This window comes from Bipolaris victoriae, assembly GCF_000527765.1.
Source record: "Bipolaris victoriae FI3 unplaced genomic scaffold scaffold_110, whole genome shotgun sequence".
NCBI classification, from domain to species: Eukaryota; Fungi; Ascomycota; class Dothideomycetes; order Pleosporales; family Pleosporaceae; genus Bipolaris; species Bipolaris victoriae.
The window spans coordinates 87,830-102,066 of record NW_014575282.1 but is presented as its reverse complement, the minus strand read 5'-3'; the positions used below and the strand labels follow the sequence as shown (position 1 = coordinate 102,066).

Sequence of the window (14,237 nt, the reverse complement as noted above, 5' to 3'; positions counted from 1 at the left end):
CTTCCGCCAAGTTCCATGACTCTGTGTTGTTCAGCAATCCACTTTGCTCACCCTCCCCTCCTCCAATACCCACCCCCCAAGTCAAGCAAGTTCGCAACATTAGCAGTCTTGAGTCAACGCCCGAGGTGTAACCGCAGGCGCCCTTCCCCCCTTTGCCTACCTAACCCCCCCGCGCCATGTGAATCTCCGTGGTAAAGTGGAGAGAGAAAAGAGTGGACTTGATACAAACATGGGTAGAGGTAGCGAAGCGAGGGGGGAGGGAGCGGCAATGAAGTAATGACAGGTCTAGTGTGATGTACTATTGTTGACGGGGACGAGGGAAGAGAGAGAGGGGGAGTGGAGAGGAACTATTGCTCGGCAAGTCTCCACATAGACACACAGCTGAAAGGAAAAAAACGGAGAGGTAGCACGAGACCATGACCATGGGGCGGATAAGGGTGGTTGAGCGAAAGAGGCAAGTTTATGGCTGGATACAAAGGGAGGAGGAGGAGGAGGGGAGCGAGGACGGGCCCCACTCTCAACAGTTCGAGTTTGCTGATGGTGTTGGAGTTAGTGAATTTGGGCCGTGCGGGGCCGCCGCCGCCGTGCGTGGGTGCGCGCCGTGCATTGACAACCGGTGTATTGTTTGCACGATGCAGTATGCTTTCTGACGAGGGCGCAAAAAAGAAGTGGGGACCTGGAGTGCAGCGGTTTCGAAAAAGTTTATGTTGGGGCGGGTTTGGCGAGGCGTGTGGAGGAAGATGGAGAACGGCTTGTGGTCATGGATCAAGGGTTTTGTTGATGGTTTCAGGGTGGGTCGATGACCATGTCGGAGACGACCGACAACCACACACCATCATCTCGATTTCAAGATGTTGCTGAGATGTTCGGCGCATGTTGGGAACTTTTGTGGCTATAGTCGCCAGCCTTGCCTCTCAGGATTGCATCCTACACACCATCCTTCTGGACCCTGGAAGACCCTGTCAACATTCTCGGAGTTAGTATGAGCCGCAGGGTCCGTTGATCGGGATACCGCGGTTCGAGAGCTACTGGCGCTCAATACTAAGTCGAGAATTCCTGTCGTATTCGGACCGTACTCGAGGGCGGATAGTGAAGACAAAGAGGTCGCTGTCTATTGTATTATTACATAGAAATGGCCGTGGGGGAGATAATGTTGAATGTTGAGCAACAGCAATGACGGCAGCCCGTCCTGTCTGCATATTGGTTTACCCCAGACATGCAGTCCAACACGGGATCTGCACCAAGTATGTACGCAAACACGTAGGTGTACGTACGCAGCCTTGCCACTCTGATAGTTTACCCAGCCTTGCGTTTCGTCAAACTCATTTTAAATTCCATAATGTCGTCGCCTATCTCCTGCAGCTGCGTCCAAGCGGCCCGGTAGACAAGCTCACCCGTCTCTTGGCTTATGCTGCAAGCAATCCCCTAACACGATGTTGCGACTCGGGTTGGCGTATCTCGGAGTCATCTCCACAAGGACCAAGAAGACAGCTTGGATGAGGCTCCGTGGACCCTGTGTATGTAAACGCTGATGCTACACTCGATACAGTTTGTGGCTGATGCCAGTCAAGGATCAAAGCGTATCGATGGTGGAGAAGACGGACTGGGTTGGCTGGTTGGCTAGTTGTTGGGAATTCGCCGCTCTATTGGCACCGTAAGCTACTGTGATTGCGGCTCTACAACGGTGGTATTGGTGACACGGCATCCTCGGAAATGTGCCTGAGAGGCTGCAGTTGAATGGTGCTATTAGTCAAGTGGCTTCCACATTGTGGGTTTGATTCTGTCGTCGACAGCAGTGTTGACTGACTGCAGTAGTCGTGCCATGAGAAAAATGGACGTAGACAGAGGAGATTGGCTTGTGCTAAGAATACAGCAGCAAAGTCTTAAGGGCTAATGCTGATATGGTCTAGTGCGACAAGAATTCTGCCCACCCTCCCTCGCTCCCTGCGTCTAGGCTCTCTACGCTGTGGCCACCCCGTATTATTTGTGGGGCATCTGCTTTTTGTGATAACACGGCTCGACATACTCTAAGCACACTACGCTTACATACACCTGCTTACATATGTATGTATACACAATCTTGCTATCATGGCAAGCTCACCCTCCCCCCATGACATCAACTTCTGTGTCTTGTCCCTGGAAGGAGCAAAAGCTTCCGCCCTGGTATCTGATGTGCTCAACGCGACACTCGGCTTGGTTAGGATGCCGCAAAGCCCTGGTTCGTTGGGACAATCCTCCCGCTGCACACGCCACAGATGGGTGAAGGGCAAGATGCATGCAACTCTTCGGCTCAGGGTTTCGGTATGGGGGATGTTCGCTCGCATAAACACAGTACCCGTACCGGCACTTGTGCATCCAGTGTACTGCAGTACTAGGAAAAGCAATGGCGAGACTCGCGAAGGCGCCCTCACCGTTGATGAGTGGGCGTCCGGAAACGAAGGTGAGAGGCTGGGTATGCAGTCTCAAGTTGCACAACATCTTACAATACATGCCAAGCAGGCACACACCAACGTTCAACAGCGTCTCTATCATAGCCTTGCCTTCCCATGATAATGTACTTCTCACAGAGATCGGTGTGAATATCGGTGTGGATATCGGTGTGGATATCGGTGTGGCGCTGTGGTCTAGCACGACCGACAAGAGATACCCCGCACTACACCATGACCTGTAGGCTCGTCTCCAACCATCCATCTCAAACACACACCCTCTCCTGAAATCGGCAGACCCCTCTTTGTATCCACAAGGCATCCCTTGTGTTGCGTTGATTAGTGGGCATAAGCCATTCAGCCCGATTTAGAGTGTGGAGGGCGGGGTGCTTTTGTTGAGAACAAGCCTGCGCATAGATGCTGCAGGCGTTACGCCCACGCACGTTGTGTGCATGCAACGATTGACAGACGAACTATGCTCCTGGATTGGGAAATTGATGTGCAAAAGCCATCTTACCGGCGTCGTCTGCAACGGTACAACTGCGCGTCAGGGAAGATTGGCGGACGGAGAAATAGACTTGGGAATCTGCAGAGATGGCGTTGCGCGTCTGTAAGCTCACGTTGATAGCAACAAAAGAAACGAGTGGATGCACAAGAGACGCGTGAGGGGGGGCGGGTAATCTGTGGCATGTGAGATGGAGGCCTGCAGCCATCTCTCACCTGCTTCGTCTGAGGAGCGCGACAGTGCCGGGACAGCCGTTATCGATCAATGAGATGATTCGTATCGCTTCTAGTCGTGCATTCGTCAGGCCTTCCCTGCGCCCAACTTACTTACACCTACTTTCTGGAGACGCGGGTGGTCATCAGATACGACGGACGAAATGAATACTCCATGGTGTTTGCTTCATATGCGAGTGCATATTACTTGGTCGGCAGGTTCTCGAAGCCCTGTAGACCAGCCATATGGGGAAGGAGGTCGGACAGTGGTGGACGCTGAGATAAGGAATTCCGTGGCAGGCCCTGCATATTCTCTTCTCTCTTGACTACAACTGTCGCGAGTGGTCTGGAGACTTGCTCCGCAGAGATGCCGCATTGGTATTGGACAAGTCGACAAGAGAAGCTCGTCTGCTGGTTCCAACGCAGGCACACACGTAATGTCCGCTTTAGCAGACCAATAAAGTATATGGACTTGAGGTTGGAGCTTACGCGGGCTGCCAGTCATTGGCACGCTGCTAATCAAGTTGCCGTTTTGCGCGAGGCTTGCCCAGTGCTGCCACTGACATGGAGCTACCCGAACTAAATTCCCCCGCAAGATTTGTTAATATAGCTTCGCTTGAACCATGGTGTTGGAAAGTGGATTGCAGCCGTTCCGTTGATGTTTGGAGATGTATGTAGTATGTATGCATGCGTGCGGTCATATTGCTTAATTCTCACCACACCATCGTATTGATGATGCTGGTCTCCACTGCAATATGAGGTACGAACAAAGTTGCCTACCATGATCCTCATCGGCCCTTTCCTGAGTCTTATCTCGGGGGGGCAAGCGCCCTTTTCGGCCCGCCAGCTATGAGATGATGCTACAATACCGGCTTGGTCTGGTATCATAGCAATGCAGGCCATGCAGACTCGCAGTGGTTTCCACTGTCAAGCCAGTCTCATCACCAGGCGTTGTGATACTAGTAATATGGGGTCGCGCGGGAACGGAGGGGTTGGAATAGCGGTGAGCGCTCTAAAAAAAATGTTGCAGGGAGAACCACAACCGTTTCAGTGGTTGACAGGGCAGGGTAGGCCTGTTCGGGATGTGCGGATAGAGCAGAATACCTCGATTCTGCTTTGTGATTATATTGAACAAGAAAGCCAGAATTGACATCACCTATCGTGATCATGTTAGGCGAATCGACATCTCCACAAGAATGCCGTAGGCGTGGGGATGCAATTCCAGCTTCGGAGGTCCGTGACACGATTCGTATTACGTGTACGTGTCATGTCCGGCATCGAAAATCATCGTGACGTCGTGATGAATGAGCACTGGCGCTTAATTGCTGTGCTGCTTCTGGACAGCAACCACGGCACATTGGACAAAGGAGAATGGTGCGAGATTGCGTGAAACAACAACGGGAAGTCGAGCCGAGCGTGGATATGCATGGCAATAAGAGAGTGTCGTGCGACTCTTCGCTTGCAACATAGTAGTATTGTGGGCAGTCGAGCAGCATTTTTTGTTTCTTGAACACGCCATGGGCTGATGAATTAGCTGACAGGTTGCCTAACAACGGAACAAGGTCGTCACTGCGAACAACGGCGGCGCCATGTGATCAGCGTGACGGCGAGGATGCAATCTTTGCTTGGACGATGACGGGTTCTAGGCATAGGCGGCGGATGCGCATCCTTCCGGAACGGTGTGTATTGGAGAGGCCGACTAGTTTGCAATGTGTTGTTGTTGTTGTCTCGGCTGGTGGAGAAGAAGCGAAAGCAGAAAGCAGGCATCCTGCAACAAAAGGGCCGTGTTTATAACATGTACATCGCAATCTGGTCAATGTGATACCTGATGAGTCGCACCGAATGATTTGCCCATCGCGATTGAGATTCTGTCGTCGCGATCGTGATGGGTCGGAGGGGGGGTCGGAAGCGGACTAGCGGCATGCGGATCTGGCCATAGCTCAGCCAAGCAAACGGGTGGGGATCGATAAAGTGTAGGACATCGATGATAACAAGTCCGTGCCCTGGTCGGGCGGTGATGGGGTCGGCAGCTCCATGGCAACTGAATGGAGGGGCGCGTTTGATTTTCTGCCGGGCAAAATCCAGCAGTGGGACATGACATGACGCCATGTGGAGCTTGCTGGGGCGCTGGGTATGATGGGGGCTAGCGTCATGGGCGGGCAGTGGTCTGGCCACAATCCAGACGTCGCGACAGGTGCGAGGGTGTGGTTTCAGCGTGCCGCTCAATGGGAGTATTTTCATGCGAATGACCTCGCCAGAGGCATCGGATTGTTTCTTTTCGATGCAAGCAGGCCCGAGCAGGGTGCGGCTCACGAAGCGATGTGCTCTGCTGACTGTTGCGCATGTCTTGTGGTGGTGGTAGTAACTAGACACCGGCAGGCAGGCAGGCACACACACACACACACATGAGTACATACATACAAATGGCATGTGCACGTGGCGACAGCTTCTAAATGCAGCTTGGTGAAGACAGAAAGTGGCAGAGGTAGAGTGGTCTAGCGAACGAAGCGCGATTCAGACAAGCGGCCAGGTGCATCGAAGCGTCTTCGAAAAGAAAGCAAGTTTTTTTTACCTGGCCAGTGGAAGCGTCGGCCTCCGAGCGAGCCGCACGCTGTGGCAGAGCGTCCGTGGGCGGCTTCCACGGAGACGCGTACATAGGCGCGCGTAATAATCAAGAAACCGTGGGACGAGGGATGCGGGCACAGCAACGAGGGCTATGGCAGGAGATTAGCTCGGCCACGACAGGGCGACAGGGCGACAGGGCAGTGTCTTTTGCAGGGCCATGTGTGTCGTAGATAGATACTAGATACATACGTAGCAGCATGCACGGCTATGGACAGGCTAGAGGGTCAAAATGCGGGGAAGCTGTGAAGGGTGAAGTGTGAGTGTGTGTCGGTGCCGGGCACAGCCAATGGCACGAGGCTGGCAGCATGCTGGCTCAGTAACCAAGGCTTCCAGCAGGTGGATGGCCTGCCATAGGGTTTGCGGTGGGCGGAGACGCATTGAGTGATCCCCGCAGGCAAGACGCTGACAAGAGCCTCTTTGCCCTATGACATGGCGGGCTGGCACCAAGGGGCAAGGCAAGGCAAGGCCAGCCAAGGCCAGGCTGCGGGATGGCCCCATGGAGCATCAGACGGTCAAGGCGGGCGGGCAGTGTAATGATAGCAACCGCAGTGTGGGCACGTCGGGGGGAAACGAGAATTGCACGAGCTGGAGCTGGCCAGGAGCGCAGACGAGATATCAGGCAGGCGCAGGGGTTGGGTTGGGGAACTGCGCCTGGGATGGCATGCCAGGCCGTCCCTTGCTGGGGCGGGCGCTGATTGGACGAGGGCCGACCGCCTTTTTTGCAGGCGGCAAGCGGCACCGGCGATCCTCACGCTGGCTGCGTGCTGAGCGTCGCGGAGGGAGGGGGAAGGGATATTTTTTCACGCGAGGGCGGGCGAATTGCGAGGGCGGCTCCCATGCCCCCCTCCGATCATCCAGGCACCGCCACGGCTCCACTGATACGTGTCGGACAACAACCATGGACGTGTTCACAGTCGTGTTCGTGGTCGCGGTCAGTTGGTGAAAGAAGGATGCAAAGATGCAGACACAAGCGCCGTTTCTGGGGCATGAGGAAAAAACGGCGGAACAAAAAAAACAATGACATCACGTCTGGAATGGCTCGCTTGAGAACGGGGGGCGTGCACGCACCCACGCAACGAGGGACACTCGGTTGTTGCTTCTGAGACGAGACGAGCGAGCGAGCAAGCATGAGCACCGTCCACCGTCCCCCAACGGCTGAGTGGCAGATTGCGAACGGTCGCTGTTTGACCACCACAGCCTGACTGACTCTTTGTCACTAGCCAGCCAGGCAGGCAGACAGACACAGACACAGACACAGACAGGCCTCGCCGCCCCCACGACTACGCTCTGCTCCGGCCCTGCTGTCGGTCGGGCCACTCACACACTGATAGCGGCCGGGGCCTCGACCGACGGGCCTCATCACAGTCAACAGGCCGAGCAGCAGCATCTGCATGTAGTAAGTAGCAACACCTGTCTGTATGTACGTGTGTGTTGTTGGACCAGAGCCACGCCCGCCCACCATGGTCACAGTAATTTATTATGTGTACGGGACCACAAACAACCATCCCCAACCCGGCCGGCCTGCCTGCACCGTTTCCAAGTGTGGCCGTGCCAGCAAGGCCAGCTCGCCCTTCGCTTGACGTCGGGAGATAAACAAGATAGCATTTGGTACTAGAGCCGGCGCTGGCGGCGTCTTGGGGTGGGTAGGTTGGCTGCACCGCTGGCCGCTCGCCGATGGCCGCTGCTGGGCGGGCGTGGGCGGCGGTGGTGCGAGCAGCGAGCAGCCAACAGCCCGATACAACTCTTGTACCTCATCGTACCTCGTGTTTCGCCCTCCGCCGTCGGCTTCACTGCCTCGCGCACTAGCAGCTCCCCCCCCTCCCGCCGTAGTCGTCGTCGTCTTCTCGCAGCAGTAGTCAGAACCGGACGCTGCCGCTTGGCTGCGTGCGAAAATCCTTGGTGCTGGCCCCCCCGGCTTGTTGAGCGGCGCGCTAAATCTTGCTCCCTTGTCCCTGTCCACCCCCCCCTGCGACATGAGCGCCGGGCTAGAATCGCTTCTCACCACCCGAATCCAACGACTCCCCAATAGTCGCCGCCCTGCACGTTCTTCTGCGCTACCGCCCTCAACACTCTTCCCCATCCCTCCTCCTCTTCAACACTTGCTGGGTCCATTGCCGCCGCAGACCCTTTAATACCACGACTGCACACCATCCACTCCAACTTGGTTTGACACTCGACCCTGCGGCCTCCTCCCTTCAACCGTCGACTCGCCCCACGGTACCTGCTCTCCCCAGGCTCCATATCACGCCGTGGTCCGTCTGCCTGCACCCGAGCATCCCGTCCACACGGCGACGCCGCATCTTGTTGCTTCATCAACAGCTTCACTTTGCGTCTTGCGTCTCGCCTTGAGCAGACTGACTGCTTCCGCTTATATCCCCCGACGTCATCGCAGCTTTCACTAGCTGTGACATTCTTCGTCGCGACCCTTCCTGCCTGTGTGGTCCCCCCACGAACCAGCTTTCCAACCCCTTCCTCGACCTACTTCTGTAAGTCGACCCCCACAAAAACAACAACTTAGTGTCATCATCATCATCATCACTCACTCAGCCGTCCCACGGCTTTGTGCCTGCCCAACTTTCCTTGTTTGTCGGGGTCCGTTCACTCGCTTACACTCACATTTCTAGACTTTTCGCTACAGTAACTCTTTTAATGCTCTCTACGCCTTGATTGCCCTCGCCATCCACCCGTTCGACCTGCTTCCCAGCATCCCACGAAGCCGACCGAATGCCTTACACACCTCCCTCACAGCGGTCCCCGGCAACCTCCAAGACTAGCAGTCCTACACTAAGCCGGAATCACTCCTATGTCGATCAGCCACCCCACTCGCCGGTGACCGCCCGTCGCCCATCACTGCCTCGCTCTGTCTCGTCAACCTCGTACCTCGCAAAGTCACGGCGGTCGTCGACGTCCGTCACAATAGAGAACACTGTTGCAAATGGCCTGTCTCCCAATACCACCACTGACATCAAGTCCGACGCCACCCAGCATGGCCCATCCACAAACGGTAGCCTACGCCCATCTCCTCCTCCTGTAAACGATCTTCTGATTCCGTCAGGTGCGATTACCACGCCGCCTGATTCCTCGGATGACGAAGAACGTGGACGTCGCGTAGGGGACCTGCGTGAACTGCAACAGGCTCTCCAAGGCATCGACCAGAAGAGACAGTCATCACCTTCCGCAGAGGTCACCGAGAGGGTCAAGGACTCCAAGCCACAACCCCCCGTCACACTGGCACGCTCTCTCTCGGCCGAGGCACGCAAGATTGCACACTCACGCTCGTCGAGCGAGATCATGCTCTCCCAACACATGATGCACCCCATCAACACTGAGACCATCATCAGCTCGTCTGATGGTAGTGATGCTGAGGATGATGAGCTCCGGATAAAGCCCCCGCTACTACGCAAGAAGTCTGGTGAGCTTGTCAAGCCAGCTCTTCGTCCTCCTTCCAGGCGTCGCCCATCCAGCATGCCCGGCACCCCCACCTACTCCAAGGCGGTGCACTTCAACGAGGAGATTGAGCAAGTACGCCACTTCCTTCAGGTCGACCGACCCATCGCTGTCAGTGCCGGCTCGTCACCCGTCGAGACCTATGACAGCGAGAGCGAGTATCCGTTCGCGGACAACTCTCGGTCCAAGACACCTGAGTGGGACATCAAGCTTGCAAACTTCCCCTCATCGAATAGCTACGAGCGACAGACTGCTCCAGTCCGAGTTGAGCGCATCTTCCTTGCTTCTGATCACCAGACTCTGGTTGGCAACATTGCCGTTGCTAACCTGTCCTTCCACAAGCTCGTCGTGGCTCGCTTCACGCTCGACTACTGGAAGACTACATCAGAGGTAGTTGCCGAGTTCAACCACGACGTCCGCAAGAAGCAAAAAGAAGATGGCTACGACCGCTTCAACTTCAACATCAAGTTGGCTGACCAAGCCAACCTCGAGTCCAAGACTCTGTTGTTGTGCGTTCGTTACCAGGTCAATGGCCAAGAGTATTGGGACAACAACAATGCCATGAACTACCAGGTCGACTTCACCAAGAAGGCTAAGCAACGGGGACACAAGCGCCCCACCGCTAGCCTGGGTGCTATCCCTCGTAGCAGGCACTCACCTCTTGCTCCTCGCCCACGCTCAATGCCCGCTGCTTCGTTTGACGACGATTTTGGCCACGAGTTCGAGACCAAATTCCAGTTTGGTAGCGGACGTGCCATCATCGGCGACTCACCCAGCTCGGTCATCAAGCTGAAGCCCAAGAGCAAGCGTACCGTCCCCCAGAACCAGGCCCCACCTTCACAGGTCAGCCAGGCTTTCGCCTCTCGCTATGACTTTGGTGCATCTCTCACTGCTGCTCTGTCCAACGCTCAAACCGCACTTGGTGACCGCAGTGGACTGAAGTTGGACAAGGACAAGATGAACAAAGGCTACTTTGATCGTTCTATTCCTACGGCTCAGCCTCACTCTACCAGTGCTCCTATTCCCGGCGCCCGTCCCGACTCTCTGACTTTGGAAAAGCCCGATCTTCAGTCTGCAGAGTACAATGAGTTGATCCAAAAATTCTGCTTTGTACGTTCCCAACCTCCATCTCAGCACCCTGATCGATTGGCCTAGACGGAGACTGACTCGCATCCAGTTTGGCACCCCGACTGGGAAAATCTCTCCAAATGTCACCACGCCTGCCGTCAGGCCTACGCAAGGTGACGGAGCTCTTGACTACATGAACAACAGCTCTGGAAGCAACCAGTCGTCGGCTACCAGCAGTCCTGCGTCCCCTGCCATGCCCGTCATGGCAGATGGTGCCAGTGACTCTGTCTCATTCCTATCTCGCTCAGCTTCTCCCGGTCCTGTCACCGGCTATGCACCTGAAGACCGCTATGCCTCCTCATATGAGTATGGCTACACGATGCCAGGTGGCGCCTTTACCGAACGCAGCCACACCCCTCAGGCTTGTGTCTAAAACAAAAACAAAAACTCACCACCTTACCTGAATCACGGATGCTTTTTTTCCGTTTAACGAATCTCCTTGGACACGAAGTACGCTTACGACCAGAATGATTGGCCGAGTGGAGCGGACGTTCCTGGTCCTCCAGGTGCAGAGCGCTCACGAATCTTCTTCATCACGGTACGAAACGTTGTAGTGGGCCAGCCATTGCCTTTTTTGCGCCGTCCTCCTCAGGACGTTGCCCTTGTAGCATCATTCGGCCGGCCTGTTTGCTGCATTTCCACATTGGTTTTTCCTGCATCTCTTTCCTCTTTTCATGGGCGCAAACTGGGTTTCATCATGGTGTTCCTTGGGTATGCTTATTCTTGGATCATTTTTTTTCCTCTCTCCCCGACTGTCGAGCGGACTGCGATGCTCTATGAGCGATTCCACTCTGGTCACTGGCGTTTGTTGACGGTTGTTTCTGATCTGCGGTTCGCAAAAGCTTGGTTTTGATTTGCATTTGAAGCGTGTTTTCTCTCCGTTATCCCCAGAATTCGTCGATTCGAATGGTCGTATATAGGCACTAGGACAGACAAAGTGCGAGTTGGTTGTTGTAAGAAGTATCAAATTGCGTCGGTTGAGATTGTGTGTTTTTGGTTGGCCTTGTTCCGATTGTGTGTGTGTGGTGGTTTCGAGGGTTGTCGCTCGGCGATGGGAGGAAGCGGGACACTCGGCCCTATATAGCAGTTAGCAAATGCAAAAGACATGGCATAAAAACTTACCCGGATCTCACGATGCCCCCACTTTGTATGTACCCCGTGAGCATTACTACGGCCGAACATAAGGCCATTGGGCCTGGATCGTGGGCTTGCCAGGCCATGTGACTGTTCGCTAGACGTTCTGCCACGGAGGTAATGCCTGTCAGGCGCTGACCGCCTGCCGCATTCTGGCCAACTAGCCCTCTATGCGATTTCACGATTGGGCCCTGAGTCGTCCTCGCAACTTCATCTCGCCCAAGCGCAAACACTTCACAGCATTCTTCGGCCCATTCCTACCCGAGCCACCATCGTGACCTTGCCTCTGACATTTATGTGTCACAATGTCCTTCTTTGGTAGCAAGAAGGCTCCGCCTCCGCCTCCCCCACCACCTATCCCTCGCTCCGGCCCGGAAATTGACGCAACAACTGTCGTGTCGCTCTTAGCAGTCCTGGCCCTTCTCGGCGGCGCCTATGCAGCATCCATCAAAGTCCTGCCCAAAGCCACGACTAAGAAGACGCGCGTTCTGTTCATCTGGCACCTATTCGACGCTCTGATCCACTTTGTCTTCGAAGGCTCCTTCCTCTGGAATTGTTTCTTTGTCACGTATTCGCTCCCGACTTCCTTCTCATCCGCATCGCGCCATCATCCACAAATCACCTACTTCACGCCGCCAGATGTGTATTGGCTCGGTCGGTCGGATTTGCTCTACGGCGCAAACTATGGAACCGGTCCGTTCAGTCGACTGTGGCAGGAGTATGCGAAGGCGGACAAGCGATGGGGTGGTACCGATCTGACCGTGGTCACGCTCGAGATTCTGACGGTTTTCGTGGCTGGCCCATTAGCGTGTTGGATTTGCTACCTTCTCTCCAAGGATGAAAAGAAAGGCGTGCTGAAAAAGTATTTCTGGATGATAGTTCTAGCCACGGCAGAGATATATGGAGGTAAGTCAACAACAAACATCAATCCATGTTTGTTGCGGTGGACATGTAACATGTGAAACTCGCCGCTGTCATCACTATTGGTGAGGCGACATGTGGGCCCGGCCCGAGCAATTGTTGAGGCGAGACGACACTGCGTTGTTGCGAGTATGAGGCTGACACGTGGTTCACCGCTCCACTAGGCTGGATGACATTCGCACCTGAGTGGCTGACGGGAAGTCCCAATCTCGATACCAGCAACTGGATGTACCTGTAAGTGCACTTTCCCCTTTTTTTCCATGCCCTGTTCCTGGCCAACATCGCTTTCTTGCATGTCTGCGTTTCGATGGGCAAACGGCCCACGCCAAGCCCCGGTTGGATAGCCGGCACTCCCCGATGTCGTTGTACATGTACCTTGCGTCGACGCCAAACAGCAACGTCTTGTCCAGAACTTCTGACATCCAAACGTGATGTGTTGGCCCTGCATAATCACTGGCTGCTGGCCGATTGGCCCACAATAACCCTCCTATCCCTCGATACACAGCGCGACACAAGTCGATGCAACGTACCATCGTCTCCATCTTGAACTCAACATGTCGCTGCTAGATATCAACAGTTTCACTCTTGGATAGTTCGTTGGCTCCGAGGACTCCAAAACTGACAAGTAACTCAGTTGGCTCTACCTTACATTCTTCAACGGTCTCTGGGTCGTCTTTCCCCTCTGGATTCTCTATGAAGCCTATCAGACTATCAGCTCTGCCATGTCGCGTGCTGAAATGGTCGACCTGGTGAATTATCTAAAGAAGGACTAAGCGGTCTTCTGCGTAGACATCCGTGTTGTTGCAGCCAAGAGAGGGTACACATGTAGTGGTGCTTCCTCGGGAAGATTATCTACCAGAGAAGCCTACGTGAATGCTTTCCTCGGCAAGATTATCTTACCAGAGTGCGTACTCCACGACTGTATGGTCATGACTCGGCCTCCTACGAAGGAAGAAAAGGTATGCGTTGGTATTCTAGAACATCTTGGAGTCTTCGTTGTCTATCTCCCGCGCGTACCCACATGTTGCAGCACGGATAACACGGCCCTGGTAGTAAAACTAGTTGTCAACTTGGGTAAAATCAACTTTCTACATTCTTCATTATCCACAATCGTCCCCACGACATGGAAAAAAATACGTGTACAAACTTTAAAAAAAACAAGTTCCTCGTTATACTTCCATACTGACCCTTCGCTCCCCTAGCGGACAAAAAGTGCTCAACACAACTTACCTCTCTTCCACACTAAAAGCGCCCAAAGTCATTCCGCGGAGCAAAAAGAACAGCTGTACCAGCGCAACGACACTAAATTCAAGCGTCGTCAGCTCTTGATCTCTGCACATCTGCTCCCCGACTACTGCCACAATTCTTAGTAGCATGTTTCAACTCCATCTCCAATACTCTACCTGCCGGTTCAATGGGTTTGCGCAAAGTGTGTGTGTGTGTGTGTGTGCGTAGCGCTATGAAATATATATGTGAGAAGTGTGTGTGCAGCAGACGAAGGATTTTTGACAGCTATCTCGGTTTTTAATTGTGAAATCTGGATTTTTGAGTGTAGGTAATGTATGTACTAACCAACTTGCCTTTTTTTTTACCCCACACAGCCAGTTCTGTATACAATTTTCTTGCTTGTTCTGGGGGGAAGAAAAAAAAAGAACGCAGGGACAGGGACTGGGATTACGCCATTGCACTTGCTTTTTCCACGTTGAGAACCGTTAATTCCTAAGAATACACAAGGATGGTCTTCGTGCTGAACCTCCAAAACAAAACTTTACTCTCAAGAATCTGGGCTGGTTTGTGCGTTTAAGTACATAAAATACCTGATAACCGCATCATTGCTCA

General features: G+C 54.1%; 5 protein-coding genes across 5 annotated transcripts; 3 read left to right on the top strand and 2 right to left on the bottom strand.

Moving 5' to 3' along the window:
• Positions 1-2,088: 2,088 nt before the first annotated feature.
• COCVIDRAFT_110385 (hypothetical protein) lies at positions 2,089-2,671 on the top strand (the record flags this gene model as incomplete). The annotated part of the gene is made up of 2 exons (XM_014696936.1): positions 2,089-2,295; positions 2,333-2,671. The coding sequence occupies 2 exons, from the start codon at positions 2,089-2,091 to the stop codon at positions 2,669-2,671; spliced, it is 546 nt and encodes a 181-aa protein (XP_014552422.1).
• A 2,038-nt stretch (positions 2,672-4,709) lies between these two features.
• COCVIDRAFT_19536 (hypothetical protein) lies at positions 4,710-5,573 on the bottom strand (the record flags this gene model as incomplete). The annotated part of the gene is made up of 2 exons (XM_014696899.1): positions 4,710-4,911; positions 4,969-5,573. 2 exons carry the CDS (start codon positions 5,571-5,573, stop codon positions 4,710-4,712), a joined length of 807 nt encoding a protein of 268 aa, XP_014552385.1.
• Positions 5,574-6,984: 1,411 nt separating this feature from the next.
• COCVIDRAFT_19535 (hypothetical protein) lies at positions 6,985-7,743 on the bottom strand (the record flags this gene model as incomplete). The annotated part of the gene is made up of 2 exons (XM_014696898.1): positions 6,985-7,155; positions 7,300-7,743. 2 exons carry the CDS (start codon positions 7,741-7,743, stop codon positions 6,985-6,987), a joined length of 615 nt encoding a protein of 204 aa, XP_014552384.1.
• Positions 7,744-8,492: 749 nt separating this feature from the next.
• COCVIDRAFT_110363 (carbohydrate-binding module family 21 protein) lies at positions 8,493-10,716 on the top strand (the record flags this gene model as incomplete). Its single annotated transcript, XM_014696935.1, has 3 exons — positions 8,493-8,772; positions 8,824-10,325; positions 10,393-10,716. 3 exons carry the CDS (start codon positions 8,493-8,495, stop codon positions 10,714-10,716), a joined length of 2,106 nt encoding a protein of 701 aa, XP_014552421.1.
• A 1,066-nt stretch (positions 10,717-11,782) lies between these two features.
• On the top strand, positions 11,783-13,171 carry COCVIDRAFT_110396 (hypothetical protein; the record flags this gene model as incomplete). The annotated part of the gene is made up of 3 exons (XM_014696934.1): positions 11,783-12,383; positions 12,563-12,632; positions 13,033-13,171. The coding sequence occupies 3 exons, from the start codon at positions 11,783-11,785 to the stop codon at positions 13,169-13,171; spliced, it is 810 nt and encodes a 269-aa protein (XP_014552420.1).
• Positions 13,172-14,237: the final 1,066 nt, after the last annotated feature.